A 15603-nucleotide genomic window follows, 5' to 3' on the forward strand; every position below is an offset into this window, starting at 1 on the left:
ATTTCCGTGATCCCCAAATCGATATTCCTGCATTTCCAGAGGTGCCCAGTCCCAAATTCCTGCATTTCCGTGATCCCCAAATCGATATTCCTGCATTTCCATAGGTGCCAAATCCCAAATTCCTGCATTTCCATGAATCCCCAAATCGATATTCCTGCATTTCCAGAGGTGCCAAATCCCAAATTCCTGCATTTCCGTGATCCCCAAATCGATATTCCTGCATTTCCAGAGGTGCCAAATCCCAAATTCCTGCATTTCCGTGATCCCCAAATCGATATTCCTGCATTTCCAGAGGTGCCCAGTCCCAAATTCCTGCATTTCCGTGATCCCCAAATCGATATTCCTGCATTTCCAGAGGTGCCAAATCCCAAATTCCTGCATTTCCGTGATCCCCAAATCGATATTCCTGCATTTCCATAGGTGCCAAATCCCAAATTCCTGCATTTCCGTGGATCCCCAAATCGATATTCCCGCATTTCCACCGGTCCCTGCCCTGCCCGTGGATTTTTCCTCCTGCGGAATCCGGGCTGGGTTTTCATCCCAAAATCCCGGATCCCCCCGCACCGACCCTCCCGCCGTGTCCCCAAATCCGGGAATGTCCCCAAACCCCTGGAATGTCCCCAAATCCGGGAATACCCCCAAATCCCCGGGATGTGTCCCCAAGTCCGGGAATGTCCCCAAATCCCTGGAATGTGTCCCCAAATCCCCGGGATGTCCCCAAATCCCTGGAATGTGTCCCCAAATCCCCGGGATGTCCCCAAATCCCTGGAATGTGTCCCCAAATCCCCGGGATGTCCCCAAATCCCTGGAATGTGTCCCCAAATCCCCGGAATATGTCCCCAGACCCCCGGAATGTCCCCAAATCCCCAGGAATGTCCCCAGACCCCCGGAATATGTCCCCAAATCCCCGGGATGTCCCCAAATCCCCGGAATGTGTCCCCAAATCCCTGGAATGTGTCCCCAAATCCCCGGGATGTCCCCAGACCCCCGGAATATGTCCCCAAACCCCCGGAATGTCCCCAAATCCCCGGAATGTCCCCAAATCCCTGGAATGTGTCCCCAAATCCCCGGAATGTGTCCCCAAATCCCCGGAATGTCCCCAAACCCCTGGAATGTGTCCCCAAATCCCCGGAATGTGTCCCCAAATCCCCGGAATGTGTCCCCAAATCCCCGGAATGTCCCCAAACCCCTGGAATGTGTCCCCAAATCCCCGGAATGTGTCCCCAAATCCCCGGAATGTCCCCAAACCCCTGGAATGTGTCCCCAAATCCCCTGGATGTCCCCAAATCCCCGGGATGTCCCCAAATCCCCGGAATGTCCCCAAACCCCCGGGATGTGTCCCCAAATCCCCGGAATGTGTCCCCAAATCCCCGGGATGTGTCCCCAAACCCCTGGAATGTGTCCCCAAATCCCCTGGATGTCCCCAAATCCCCGGGATGTCCCCAAATCCCCGGAATGTCCCCAAACCCCCGGGATGTGTCCCCAAATCCCCGGAATGTGTCCCCAAATCCCCGGGATGTGTCCCCAAATCCCCGGGATGTCCCCAAACCCCCGGGATGTCCCCAAATCCCTGGAATGTGTCCCCAAATCTGGGAATGTCCCCAAACCCCCGGAATGTGTCCCCAAATCCCCGGGATGTCCCCAAACCCCCGGAATGTCCCCAAACCCCCGGGGCGCGTCCCCGCTGTCCCCATTCCCAAGGTTGTCATTCCCAGGATCTTTCCCAAGCCCCACCCGCTCCCACCTTTCCCCGGAGCCGCTGGAAATCCCAAAGAATTCCCCAAAACTGCGGCTCCAGCCCGGGCGCGGCTCCCGAATATTCGGGAGAACTCCGGGCGGGGACAGACTCGGGATTTGGGAAGGGAACGGGAAGGAAAAAGGGGAGGAAAGCGTGGGAAACCCCACAGTTCCCACATCCTGCTCGTTTCCGGGGATTTCACCCCAAATCCGCGCCCAGGGTGGGAATCAGGACGGGGAAATCCTGATTTTCCCGATTTATTCCGGCATTTAAAACCCCTCGGGGATGCGAATTCCAGCTCCGCCCCGGCCCCCCGGGGATGCTCCCCAAATTCCTCCGTCCCTTTTGGGGTCCCCGTGTCCGCAAGGAGAATTTGGGAGCGAAACCCGCGGGATTTGAGTGCCTTAAAAAAACCCCGAAACCCCCAAAATCCCAACAAATACCAAAAAACTCCAGCGGCCGCCGAGGTTTTGCCGTGACCCCGCCGCCGCCTCCCCGCGGGTGTTTTTGTTTGCTGAGCAAACAGAGCCGGGAGCCCGCGGAAATAAATCCACGGAAATCCATGGAAATCCATGGAAATCTCGCGATCCTCGCGGCCATTTACACCTCCTTTATTCGGATTAAAACCGTCAAAAATAACAGAAGGGGGAAAAAAAATTAAAAAAACACAAATAATAAAGCAATAAACGGTTAAAAAGCAAACCAGCCGAGAGCGCTCGGAGCAGACGGACGCTGCGGGAATAACGCGGGGGGTTTTTTTGGGATTTTTCGGGATTTGTTTTGTTTTCGCAGGAGGTCTCGGAGCGAACAGTGCCGCCTTGTTCGGCTCACCCCGCGCTCACCCCCATCCATCACCCCGGAGCTGCCGGGGCCCGAAATCCTCCCCAGAACGGCGGAATGACCGAAATTCCAGCGGCTCTTTCCCGAAATCCTCCCCAGAACGGCGGAATGACCGAAATTCCAGCGGCTCTTTCCCGAAATCCTCCCCAGAACGGTGGAATGACCGAAATTCCAGCGGCTCTTTCCCGAAATCCTCCCCAGAACGGTGGAATGACCGAAATTCCAGCGGCTCTTTCCCGAAATTCCAGCGGCTCTTTCCCGAAATCCTCCCCAGAACGGTGGAATGACCGAAATTCCAGCGGCTCTTTCCTGCTTCCAGCCGCTCCTCCCGGCGCCGGCCCGGCCCGCGGCTCCTCGGGAGGAAAATGAGCGCAAAATGAGGAAAAACGAGGCGAAAAAACCCCAAAATCTCCCCTCCCTGCGTTTCTCTCGCCTTCCCCTGAGGAGCTCCCGCACGGGGGGATGCGGGGCTGATTTTTTGGGGCTTTTATCCCAAATTTTTGGCACGGGCGGGAGGATTTGCAGCATCCCTCGCTCCCAAAATCCCCGCGCGGCTGCGGGAGCCGGGAAACGGCTGCGGATCCCGGGAATTCTGGCGTGGACGCGGGTGTCCCTGGCACGGCGGGGGTTAAACCGGCCCGGGGGCACCCCCAGGCCGGGATTTGCACCCCCAGACCCGGGATTTGCACCCCCAGACCCGGGATTTGCACCCCCAGGCCCGGGATTTGCACCCCCAAACCGGGATTTGCACCCCCAGACCAGGATTTGCACCCCCAAGCCGGGATTTGTGCCCCCAGACCCGGGATTTGCACCCCCAGGCCGGGATTTGCACCCCCAGACCCGGGATTTGCACCCCCAGACCCGGGATCTGCGCCCCCAGACCCGGGATTTGCACCCCCAGGCCAGGATTTGCACCCCCAGACCCGGGATTTGCACTCCCAGACCGGGATTTGCGCCCCCAGATCCGGGATTTGCACCCCCAGGCCGGGATTTGTGCCCCAGATCCGGGATTTGTGCCCCGGCCTCCTCGGGCTGGATTTGCCCGCTCAGGTGCGCAAATCCCGGGGCCACGGGAAAGGAAAGAGCCCCGGGAAGGTGTCCGAGGGCTGGAAATCCCATTCCACAAATCCCCATTTCCCCAAATCCCCATTTCCCCAAATCCCCATTTCCCCAAATCCCCATTTCCCGGTGTTCCCAGTCCCCCATATCCCCATTTCCCCAAATCCCCATTTCCCGATGTTCCCATTTCCCCAAATCCCATATTCCCGGTGTTCCCAGTCCCCCAAATCCCATATTCCCGGTGTTCTCGGTTCCACACGTTCCCGTTTCCGTGTCCTGCTGGGAAGGTGCCACACACGGGGACAGAGGGACACGGGGACAGAGGGACAGAGGGACAGAGGGACACGGGGACAGAGGGACACGGGGACAGAGGGACACGGGGACACGGGGACAGAGGGACAGAGGGACAGAGGGACAGAGGGACAGAGAGGGGACAGAGGGACACGGGGACAGAGGGACAGAGGGACAGAGGGACACGGGGACAGAGGGACAGAGGGACAGAGGGACAGAGGGACAGAGAGGGGACAGAGGGACACGGGGACAGAGGGACAGAGGGACAGAGAGGGACAGAGGGACAGAGAGGGGACAGAGGGAGAGAGGGACACGCGTCTCCCTGCGGCTCCCGCAGCGCCCTTGGAACTGCCCAAACCCCAGGAAATCGCCCCAAATCCTCGGGGGCGCCGTCCGGGGACCCCCGCGGCCCTTCCCTTCCCAACCCATCCCCCGGGAGCACCGGGGAAGAATTCCCGGTCCCGGGAACACCGGGGGCGAATTCCCGGCGCCGGGAGCACCGGGGGAGAATTCCCGGCGCCGGGAACACCGGGGAGAATTCCCGGCGCCGGGAACACCGGGGGAGAATTCCCGGCGCCGGGAACACCGGGGGAGAATTCCCGGCCCCGGGAACACCGGGGGGAGAATTCCCGGCCCCGGGAACACCGGGGGAGAATTCCCGGCGCCGGGAACACCGGGGGAGAATTCCCGGCGCCGGGAACACCGGGGGAGAATTCCCGGCCCCGGGAACACCGGGGAGAATTCCCGGCGCCGGGAACACCGGGGGGAGAATTCCCGGCGCCGGGAACACCGGGGGGAGAATTCCCGGCGCCGGGAACACCGGGGGAGAATTCCCGGCGCCGGGAACACCGGGGGAGAATTCCCGGCGCCGGGAGCACCGGGGGAGAATTCCCGGCGCCGGGAACACCGGGGGAGAATTCCCGGCGCCGGGAACACCGGGAAGAATTCCCGGTCCCGGGAACACCGGGGGCGAATTCCCGGCGCCGGGAACACCGGGGGAGAATTCCCGGCGCCGGGAACACCGGGGGAGAATTCCCGGCCCCGGGAACACCGGGGGCGAATTCCCGGCGCCGGGAGCACCGGGGGAGAATTCCCGGCGCCGGGAACACCGGGGGGAGAATTCCCGGCGCCGGGAACACCGGGGGAAGAATTCCCGGCCCCGGGAACACCGGGGAAGAATTCCCGGCGCCGGGAACACCGGGGGAGAATTCCCGGCGCCGGGAACACCGGGGGGAGAATTCCCGGCCCCGGGAACACCGGGGAGAGAATTCCCGGCCCCGGGAGCCCGGGGGGAGAATTCCCGGCCCCGGGAGCACCGGGGAGAATTCCCGGCGCCGGGAACACCGGGGGAGAATTCCCGGCGCCGGGAACGGGGCGGCCCCCGATCCCCCCGCACCCCCTCACCCTCCTGTCCCTCAGCGGGCTGTGAACGGTTTCGGGCGCTTCCCGCGGATCTTTCCCGGTTTTTCCGCGGATCTCTCCCGGTTTTTCCGCGGAGATCCTCATTAGCATTCCGGCCGCTGCCTGACCTCTCCGTGCACCCGCAGCCGGGCGCGGGGCTCGCTCTAATTCGCGATTACTGTCACCGGGCCGTTTGTCACCCGCGCCCGCCCGGGGACACGCTCCCATCCCCGCGGAGCCGGTCCGCGACCGGCGCGGCAGCGAGCGGGGCGGGGGGCGAGGGGCGGGGGCGAGGGGAGACGGGATGGGGGAGAGGGGCGAGGGGCGAGGGGCGGGGGGCGGGGGGCGAGGGGAGACGGGATGGGGGAGAGGGGAGAGGGGAGAGGGGCGAGGGGCGGGGGGCGAGGGGAGACGGGATGGGGGAGAGGGGAGAGGGGAGAGGGGCGGGGGCGAGGGGCGGGGGGCGAGGGGAGACGGGATGGGGGAGAGGGGCGGGAGGGGAGAGGGGAGAGGGGATGGGGGAGAGGGGATGGGGAGAGGGGAGAGGGGAGAGGGGAGAGGGGAGAGGGGAGAGGGGAGAGGGGAGAGGGGAGAGGGGCGAGGAGCGGGGGGCGAGGGAGAGGGGCGAGGAGCGGGGGCGAGGGGCGGGGGGCGAGGGGAGAGGAGAGAGGGGAGAGGGGTGAGGGGCGGGGGGCGAGGTTCCGGCGCCACAAACCCGCATTGCCACAAATCCCCTTTTCCACAAATCCCCATTTCCACAAATCCCCTTTTCCACAGATCTGCATTTCCCCATTTCCCACGTTTCCCGTTCCACAAATCCCCTTTTCCCCCACGTTTCCATTCCAACAAACCCCAATTTCCCCACGTTTCCATTTCCACAAATCCCCTTTTCCACAAATCCCTATTTCCCCAAATCCTCATTTCCCCTCGTTTCCATTTCCACAAATCCCCTTTTCCACAAATCCCCCTTTCCACAAACCCGCATTGCCACAAATCCCCTTTTCCACAAATCCCCATTTCCCCCATGTTTCCATTTCCACAAACCCCAATTTCCTCGCTTTTCCATTTCCACAAATCCCCCTTTTCCACAAATCCTCATTTCCACAAATCCCCTTTTCCCCTCGTTCCATTTCACAAATCCCAATTTCCCCAAACCCCAATTTCCCCTCGTTTCCATTTCCCCACGTTTCCAGTTCCCCAAATCCCAATTTCCCAGTGTTTCCAGTTCCCCGAATCACATTTTCCCGGTGTTTCCAGTTCCATCTATCCCCATTTTCCCGTGTTTCCATTTTCCTGCTTTTCCAGTTCCAAAACCCCCATTTCCCCAAATCCTCATTCCCCGTTTTCCCCAGTGCCATCAATTCCAATTTTCCTGCCTTTCCAGCTTCCCAAATCCCCCTAAATCACCCCAAAATCCCCGATTTTCCGGGATGAGGATGGATGGATGGAGCGCCCTTGGAGCAGAGCAGAGCGCCCCCGCCCCCTCCCCAATTAATTCCCCGAATCAATTAAAAACCGGCCAGGGCTTCGCTGCCTTCATTAACGCTGCCGGTGTTAATTAGCAACAGGCAGGAGCTGCCCTCCCCCCTTTCCTTATTAATTAATTGCTGTCAGTAATTAATAGGCCGGGGGTCGAGGTGGGGGAGGGGCGGTGACCCCGCTGTGACCCCTGCCCGGGGTGGGGTGGGGCGCGCTCAGAATTCCCAGGGGATGGAGCTGTCCAAAAAAAGGGTCGGGATTGGGGCGGAAAGCGCTGGGAAAAAAAAAACACCGAGGTTTTGGGGCAAAAATGTGGGAAAATGGGTGCGGGGGAATTTATGGGGTGTGGGAAAATTCGGGATATTGACACAGGAAAACCTGGAATTCTCTGGGATGCTGATACGGGAAAATCTGGGATGCTGATAGAGGAAAACCTGGAATTACTTGGGGTGCCAGTGCAGGAAAATCTGGATGCTGATACAGGAAAATCTGGAATTACTTGGGGTGCCAGTGCAGGAAAATCTGGGATGCTGATACAGGAAAATCTGGATTTTTTTGGGGTGCCAGTGTAGGAAAATCTGGGATGCTGATACAGGAAAACCTGGAATTCTCTGGGATACTGATACAGGAAATCCTGGAATTCTCTGGGATGCTGATACGGGAAAATCTGGAATTCTCTGGATGCTAATACAGGAAAATCTGGGATACTCTGGGATGCTGACACTGGAAACCTGGAATTGTCAGGGATGCAGAGGAGGGAAAATCTGGGATACTGATACAGGAAAATCTGGGATTCTCTGGGATGCAGATACAGGAAAATCTGGAATTGTTAGAGATGCAGATAAAGGAAAATCTGGGATGCAGATACAGGAAAATCTGGAATTATTTGGGATGCAGATACAGGAAAATCTGGAATTGTTAGAGATACAGATAAAGGAAAATCTGGGATGCTAATACAGGAAAATCTGGGATACTCTGCGATGCTGATACAGGAAAACCTGGAATTCTCTGGGATGCTGACACAGGAAAACCTGGAATTGTCAGGGATGCAGAGGAGGGAAAATATGGGATGCTGCTACAGGAAAATCTGGGATTCTCTGGGATGCCGATGGAGGAAAGCCGGGCCTTGCTGCAGAAGCTCCGCCGCCTTCCCGAGGCTTTCCCGGCTGGAAAATCCCGGCTGGAAAATCCCGGGCTGGAAAATCCCGGCTGGAAAATCCCGGCTGGAAAATCCGGCTCCGCGTCCCGCTTGTCCGGGCTCCCTCTGGAGTCGGCGGAGAGGATCGGCACCGAACCCGGGAATTCCCGGGAAAAACCCCAAAACGCGGATTCTAAACGGGCCCGACCCCCCCAGATCCATCCAGCTGTTCCTAAATCAGCGAATTCCAGGGAAAAACCCCAAAACGCGGATTCTAAACGGGCCCGACCCCCCCAGATCCATCCAGCTGTTCCTAAATCAGCGAATTCCAGGGGAAAAACCCCAAAACGCGGGATTCTAAACGGGCCCGACCCCCCAGATCCATCCGGCTGTTCCTAAATCAGCGAATTCCAGGGAAAAACCCCAAAACGCGGATCCCGAACGGGCCCGACCCCCCCCGATCCATCCAGCTGTTCCCAAATCAGCGAATTCCAGGGAAAACCCAAAACGCGGATTCTAAACGGGCCCGACCCCCCCGATCCATCCGGCTGTTCCTAAATCAGCGAATTCCAGGGAAAAACCCCAAAACGCGGATTCTAAACGGGCCGACCCCCCCGATCCATCCGGCTGTTCCTAAATCAGCGAATTCCAGGGAAAAACCCCAAAACGCGGATTCTAAACGGGCCCGACCCCCCGATCCATCCGGCTGTTCCTAAATCAGCGAATTCCAGGGAAAAACCCCAAAACGCGGATCCCGAACGGGCCCGACCCCCCGATCCATCCGGCTGTTCCTAAATCAGCGAATTCCAGGGAAAAACCCCAAAACGCGGATTCCCTCCCCCCAGTGCCTCTTTCCTTGTTTTTTTTTTTTTTTTTACCAATTCTTGTTGGTTTTTTTTACCAATTCTTGTTTTTTTTTTTTTTACCAATTCTCGTTGTTTTTTTTTTTTACAATTCTCGTTTTTTTTTTTTAACCAATTCTCGTTGTTTTTTTTTTATTTTTACCAATTCTCGTTGTTTTTTTTTTTACCAATTCTCGTTGTTTTTTATTTTTACCAATTCTCGCCTTTATTAATTCCAGAATTCCACAGCAGACGCCGCGAGGCAGCGTCCCACGACCCCCCCCCGAGGGAAACTGAGCAGGACCCAGCCCCCAGCCCCTAAAGGAGCCCTAAGCCCCTCCCGAGCGGGAAACTGAGGCAGGGGCTCACCCCTGTAGTGTCGCCCTAAATCCTGTTCTGAGTGGGGAAACTGAGGCAGGGACCCATCAGTTCCCCTCTGCCCAGCCCCAAACTGGTCAAACTGGGCCAGGGACACCCCAGGGTCCTTTCCCTGCGTTTCTGAGTGGGGAAACTGAGGCAGGGACCCTCCAAATTCCTTTCCTTCCCGTTTCTGAGTGGGGAAACTGAGGCAGGGACCCCCCGACTTTCTTCCTCTTAGCTCCTAGGCGGGAAACTGAGGCAGGGACCCTCCAAATTCCTTTCCCTGTGTTTCTGGGTGGGGAAACTGAGGCAGGGACCCTCCAATCTCCTTCCCCTCTGTTTCTGAGTGGGGAAACTGAGGCAGGGACCCCCTATCTTTCTTCCTCTTAGTTCCTGAGCAGGGAAACTGAGGCAGGGACCGCCCAACCTCCTCTCCCTCGTAGGTAAACTGAGGCAGGGACCCCCTATTTTTCTTCCTCTTAGCTCCTGAGTGGGGAAACTGAGGCAGGGACCCCTCAACCTTCTTCCCCTCAGCTCCTGAACGGGGAAACTGAGGCAGGGACCCCAATCTTTCTTCCTCTTAGTTCCTAGGCAGGGAAACTGAGGCAGGGACCCCCCAAGCTCCCTCCCCTCATCTCCTGAGCAGGTAAACTGAGGCAGGGACCCCCCAACCTCCTCTCCCTCGCAGGTAAACTGAGGCAGGGCCCCCCTATTTTTCTTCCTCTTAGCTCCTGAGTGGGGAAACTGAGGCAGGGACCCCTCAATCTCCTCTCCCTCGCAGGTAAACTGAGGCAGGGACCCCCCCGCCTCCTCTCCCTCCTCGGTAAACTGAGGCAGGGACCCCCTATTTTTCTTCCTCTTAGCTCCTGAGTGGGGAAACTGAGGCAGGGACCCCTCAACCTCCTCTCCCTCCTCGGTAAACTGAGGCAGGGCCCCCCCGCCTCCTGTCCCTCCTCGGTAAACTGAGGCAGGGCCCCCCCCGCCTCCTCTCCCTCCTCGGTAAACTGAGGCAGGGACCCCCCCGCCTCCTGTCCCTCGCAGGTAAACTGAGGCAGGGACCCCCTATTTTTCTTCCTCTTAGCTCCTGAGTGGGGAAACTGAGGCAGGGACCCCCCAAGCTCCTCTCCCTCCTCGGTAAACTGAGGCAGGGCCCCCCCCGCCTCCTGTCCCTCGCAGGTAAACTGAGGCAGGGACCCCCCCGCCTCCTGTCCCTCGCAGGTAAACTGAGGCAGGGCCCCCCCCGCCTCCTCTCCCTCCTCGGTAAACTGAGGCAGCGGCCTCCCCAGCGCCTCGCCCTCCTCCCGCAGCCCCAGCAGCCGCAGCACGCCCAGCTCCGCCAGCCGCGCCCGCGCCTCGCTCCGCCAGCCGCGGTTGGCGCGGGCGTTGCGGGGGGACGGGTGCGGGATCCAGGCCACGGGCACGGGCAGCCCCGCGTCCCGCAGCGCCCGGCGCGCCCGCAGCTCGGCCACGCGGCCCACGGCCACCACGAGCCGCACGCCGAGCGCGGCCACGGCGGCGGCGAGCGCGGCGGAGCACGGCGCCAGCAGCCGCTCCCGCTCGGCCGCCCGCAGCTCCGGCGGGGCCACGTTGCGGCCGCTGGCGGCCAGGAAGAGCAGCGGGCACAGGTTGTGCACGAAGCAGCGGCGGAAGAAGGCGCGGGGCTCCGGGCACAGGCTCCGCACCAGCCCCCAGAAGCGGCCGCCGCTCACCTCGGCCCGCGGGCAGCGCAGCCCCAGCACCGGCCGCTTCGGGTGCTCCCCCGGCGGCCGCTGCACCGCGCCCGACACCCGCAGCCACTCCCGGACGTGCCACGCGTCGCCGAACGGCACCTGCGGGACGGGGGGGGGCGTCAGAGAGGGGGGGACACGGCGGGGACAGCCCCGGCCCCCCCGTGCCTCAGTTTCCCCCCGTGGGATACAGCGGGACCCCCCCCGTGCCTCAGTTTCCCCCCATGGGATACAGCGGGACCCCCCCCGTGCCTCAGTTTCCCCCCGTGGGATAGAGCGGGACCCCCCCCGTGCCTCAGTTTCCCCCCATGGGATACAGCGGGACCCCCCCCCGTGCCTCAGTTTCCCCCCGTGGGATAGAGCGGGACCCCCCCCGTGCCTCAGTTTCCCCCCGTGGGATAGAGCGGGACCCCCCCCCGTGCCTCAGTTTCCCCCCATGGGATGGACTGGGACTCCCACCGTGCCTCAGTTTCCCCCCATGGGATGGACTGGGACCCCCCCCGTGCCTCAGTTTCCCCCCATGGGATGGACTGGGACCCCCCCCCGTGCCTCAGTTTCCCCCCGTGGGATACAACGGGACCCCCCCCGTGCCTCAGTTTCCCCCCGTGGGATACAGCGGGACCCCCCCGTGCCTCAGTTTCCCCCCATGAGATGGACTGGGACGCCCCCCCGTGCCTCAGTTTCCCCCCATGGGATGGACTGGGAACCCCCCGTGCCTCAGTTTCCCCCCGTGGGATAGAGCGGGACCCCCCTGTGCCTCAGTTTCCCCCCATGGGATGGACTGGGACCCCCCGTGCCTCAGTTTCCCCCCATGGGATGGACTGGGACTCCCACCGTGCCTCAGTTTCCCCCCGTGGGATGGACTGGGACTCCCACCGTGCCTCAGTTTCCCCCCATGGGATGGACTGGGACCCCCCCCCGTGCCTCAGTTTCCCCCCATGGGATGGACTGGGACCCCCCCCGTGCCTCAGTTTCCCCCCATGGGATACAGCGGGACCCCCCCCCGTGCCTCAGTTTCCCCCCGTGGGATACAACGGGACCCCCCTGTGCCTCAGTTTCCCCCATGGGATGGACTGGGACCCCCCCGTGCCTCAGTTTCCCCCCATGGGATGGACTGGGACTCCCACCGTGCCTCAGTTTCCCCCCGTGGGATGGACTGGGACTCCCACCGTGCCTCAGTTTCCCCCCGTGGGATGGACTGGGACTCCCACCGTGCCTCAGTTTCCCCCCGTGGGATGGACTGGGACTCCCACCGTGCCTCAGTTTCCCCCCATGGGATGGACTGGGACTCCCACCGTGCCTCAGTTTCCCCCCGTGGGATGGACTGGGACTCCCACCGTGCCTCAGTTTCCCCCCATGGGATGGACTGGGACCCCCCCGTGCCTCAGTTTCCCCCCATGGGATGCCGGTGCCCCCCAGCACTTCTCCCCCGCAGCCCCATCCCCTCCCGCTGCCCGCAGCCCCCTCTCCCCTCTCTGCCGGTGCCCCCCGCCACCTCCCGGTGCCCACATCCCTCCACCCCCCGTGTCCCGTGCCCCCCATCCCCTCCCGCCTCCGCCTCCGCTCCCCGCTGCCCTCCCGGGACACCGAGCCCCTCTCCCCGTGCCCCCCACCCGCTCCCGGTCCCCTCCCGGTACCCCCAGCCCCTCTCCCGGTGTCCCGGTATCCCCAGCCCCGCTCCCGCTCCCCCTCCCGGTATCCCGGTGCCCGCTCCCCACTCCCGCTGCCGGTCCCGGTGCCCGCTCCCTCTCCCGGTGTCTCGGTGCCCCCAGCCCCTCTCCCGGTGTCCCTCTCCCTCTCCCCGCTCCGGTCCCGGTGCCCGGTGTCCCTCTCCCTCTCCGGTCCCGGTGTCCCTCTCCCCTCTCCGGTCCCGGTGCCCGGTGCCCCTCTCCCTCTCCGGTCCCGGTGTCCCTCTCCCCTCTCCGGTCCCGGTGCCCCTCTCCCTCTCCGGTCCCGGTGCCCCTCTCCCTCTCCGGTCCCGGTGTCCCTCTCCCTCTCCCTCTCCGGTCCCGGTGTCCCTCTCCCCGCTCCGGTCCCGGTGTCCCTCTCCCTCTCCCTCTCCCCTCTCCGGTCCCGGTGCCCGGTGGCCCTCTCCCTCTCCGGTCCCGGTGCCCCTCTCCCTCTCCGGTCCCGGTGTCCCTCTCCCCTCTCCCCTCTCCGGTCCCGGTGCCCCTCTCCCCTCTCCCTCTCCGGTCCCGGTGCCCGGTGCCGCCGCGGTGCCGGCGGGCGCACCCCGGTCTGCGCCATGCCGAAGGGCCCGGGGTTCATGCCGAGGAAGAGCACGGCGGGCGGGCGGCGCAGGAAGCGGCGCACGAAGCGCCGGTGCGGCTCCCAGGCGTACTCGAGCGGGGCGTACACCGCGGCCACCGGCGGCCCCGGCGGCGGCAGCGCCCGCAGCCGCTCGGACAGCGCCCGCTGCAGCGCCAGGAACCGCGCCGCCAGGCCTTCGGCCCCGGCGGCATCCTCATCATCCTCATCCTCGTCATCCTCATCCTCATCCTCGTCATCCTCATCCTCATCCTCGTCATCCTCATCCTCGTCATCCTCATCCTCATCCTCGTCATCCTCATCCTCATCCTCATCCTCAGCCCTGGGCCCGTCTCCAGCCCCGCGTCCATCTTCATCTGCAGCGCCGGCTCCCTCCTCTTCCTCATCCATCGCTCCTTCCTCCTCCTCCTCCTTCCGCTCCATCCCCCATGGCCTGCGGGGACAGAGGGGTGGCAGAGGGGACACGGGGGACACGGGGGACACGGGGGACAGGGGAGCCCCGGGGGTGACAGAGGAGCCCCGGGGTGGCACAGAGGGGACAGGGGACACCGGGGGTGGCACAGAGGGGACAGGGGACACCGGGGAGGGGACAGGGGACACCGGGGGGGGGACAGGGGAGCCCGGGGAGGGGACAGAGGGGACAGGGGACACCGGGGAGGGGACAGGGGAACCCGGGGGGAGGACAGAGGAGCCCCGGGGTGGCACAGAGGGGACAGGGGACACCGGGGAGGGGACAGGGGACAGCGGGGAGGGGACAGGGGAGCCCGGGGGGGTGACAGCGGAGCCCGGGGGTGACACAAGAGGGGACAGGGGACAGCGGGGAGGGGACAGCGGAGCCCGGGGGGGTGACAGCGGAGCCCGGGGGTGACACAAGAGGGGACAGGGGACAGCGGGGAGGGGACAGGGGAGCCCGGGGGGGACAGAGGAGCTCCGGGGGTGGCACAGAGGGGACAGGGGACAGCGGGGAGGGGACAGGGGAGCCCGGGGGGGTGACAGCGGAGCCCGGGGGTGACACAAGAGGGGACAGGGGACAGCGGGGAGGGGACAGCGGAGCCCGGGGGGGTGACAGCGGAGCCCGGGGGTGACACAAGAGGGGACAGGGGACAGCGGGGAGGGGACAGGGGAGCCCGGGGGGGGACAGAGGAGCTCCGGGGGTGGCACAGAGGGGACAGGGGACAGCGGGGAGGGGACAGGGGAGCCCGGGGGGGTGACAGCGGAGCCCGGGGGTGACACAAGAGGGGACAGGGGACAGCGGGGAGGGGACAGCGGAGCCCGGGGGGGTGACAGCGGAGCCCGGGGGTGACACAAGAGGGGACAGGGGACAGCGGGGAGGGGACAGGGGAGCCCGGGGGGGGACAGAGGAGCTCCGGGGGTGGCACAGAGGGGACAGGGGACAGCGGGGAGGGGACAGGGGAGCCCGGGGGGGGACAGAGGAGCTCCGGGGGTGGCACAGAGGGGACAGGGGACACCGGGGGTGACACAAGAGGGGACAGGGGGGACCCGGGGAGGGGACAGGGGAACCCTGGGGTGGCACAGAGGGGACAGGGGACACCGGGGGTGGCACAGAGGGGACAGGGGGGACCCGGGGAGGGGACAGGGGAGCCCGGGGAGGGGACAGAGGGGACAGGGGGGACCCGGGGGGGGACAGGGGAGCCCGGGGAGGGGACAGAGGGGACAGGGAAGTTCCCTCACGCCCCGCTCCCCCCGTGACGTCACACACTACACCGATGACGTCACGGCCGCAGCGAGCCCATCCTGGCCCCGCCCCCTGCCCATCCTGGCCCCGCCCCCTGCCCCGCCGGAACCCGCCCCTTTCCCCATTGGCCCCGCCCCCTGCCCATCCTGGCCCCGCCCCCTGCCCCGCCGGAACCCGCCCCTTTCCCCATTGGCCCCGCCCCCTGCCCCTTCCCGGCATGCCCCGCGCGCGGGGGGCGTGGCCCGGCCCTTTGTCTGCGCGCGGAGTTTCCCATCGTGCTTTGCGGCGGGAAAACTTCCCCGAAAATCCCACCCAGACCCCCAAAAATCCCACCCAGACCCCCACAATTCCCCCCAGACACCCCCAAAAAAATCCCACCCGGAGACCCCCAAAGTCCCACCCAGACCCCCCAAAATCCCCCCAAAGTCCCACCCAGACACCCCAAAATCCCCCCCAGACACCCCAATTCCCCCCCCCACACGCCCAAATCCCTCCCAGTGCCCCCCAAATGCCCCCAGACCCCCGAAAATCCCTCAGAGTCCCCCAAAATGTCCCCGAACCTCGGGGGGGCGGTGCGCCGGGCAGGGGGCGGGGCCCGCTCAGGCCACGCCCCTTCCGCGGCGGGGGAGGGGCGCGCGGAGCTGCGGCGGCGCGAGGGCGCCCCCTAGCGGGCGCGGGAGGAACCGGCCGCGAAATCCCCAACCCCCCCCGGTGTCACCCGAGTGTCCCCAAACCCTCCTCGGTGCCACCCGAGTGTCCCCAAA

General features: G+C 63.8%; 1 protein-coding gene and 1 long non-coding RNA gene across 2 annotated transcripts; both read right to left on the reverse strand.

Moving 5' to 3' along the window:
- Positions 1 to 2333: 2333 nt before the first annotated feature.
- LOC144247567 (uncharacterized) lies at positions 2334 to 5398 on the reverse strand. The gene is made up of 2 exons (XR_013341205.1): positions 5333 to 5398; positions 2334 to 2931 (listed from the first exon to the last, which is right to left on the reverse strand). It is a non-coding gene; the product is annotated as an uncharacterized LOC144247567 (long non-coding RNA).
- Positions 5399 to 8985: 3587 nt separating this feature from the next.
- SMUG1 (single-strand-selective monofunctional uracil-DNA glycosylase 1) lies at positions 8986 to 15462 on the reverse strand. The gene is made up of 4 exons (XM_077788681.1): positions 15400 to 15462; positions 13108 to 13576; positions 10393 to 10977; positions 8986 to 10317 (listed from the first exon to the last, which is right to left on the reverse strand). The coding sequence occupies exons 2-4, from the start codon at positions 13564 to 13566 to the stop codon at positions 9736 to 9738; spliced, it is 1626 nt and encodes a 541-aa protein (XP_077644807.1). The 5' UTR covers positions 13567 to 13576; positions 15400 to 15462; the 3' UTR covers positions 8986 to 9735.
- Positions 15463 to 15603: the final 141 nt, after the last annotated feature.

This window comes from Lonchura striata, chromosome 27 (assembly GCF_046129695.1).
Source record: "Lonchura striata isolate bLonStr1 chromosome 27, bLonStr1.mat, whole genome shotgun sequence".
Taxonomy (NCBI): domain Eukaryota; kingdom Metazoa; phylum Chordata; class Aves; order Passeriformes; family Estrildidae; genus Lonchura; species Lonchura striata.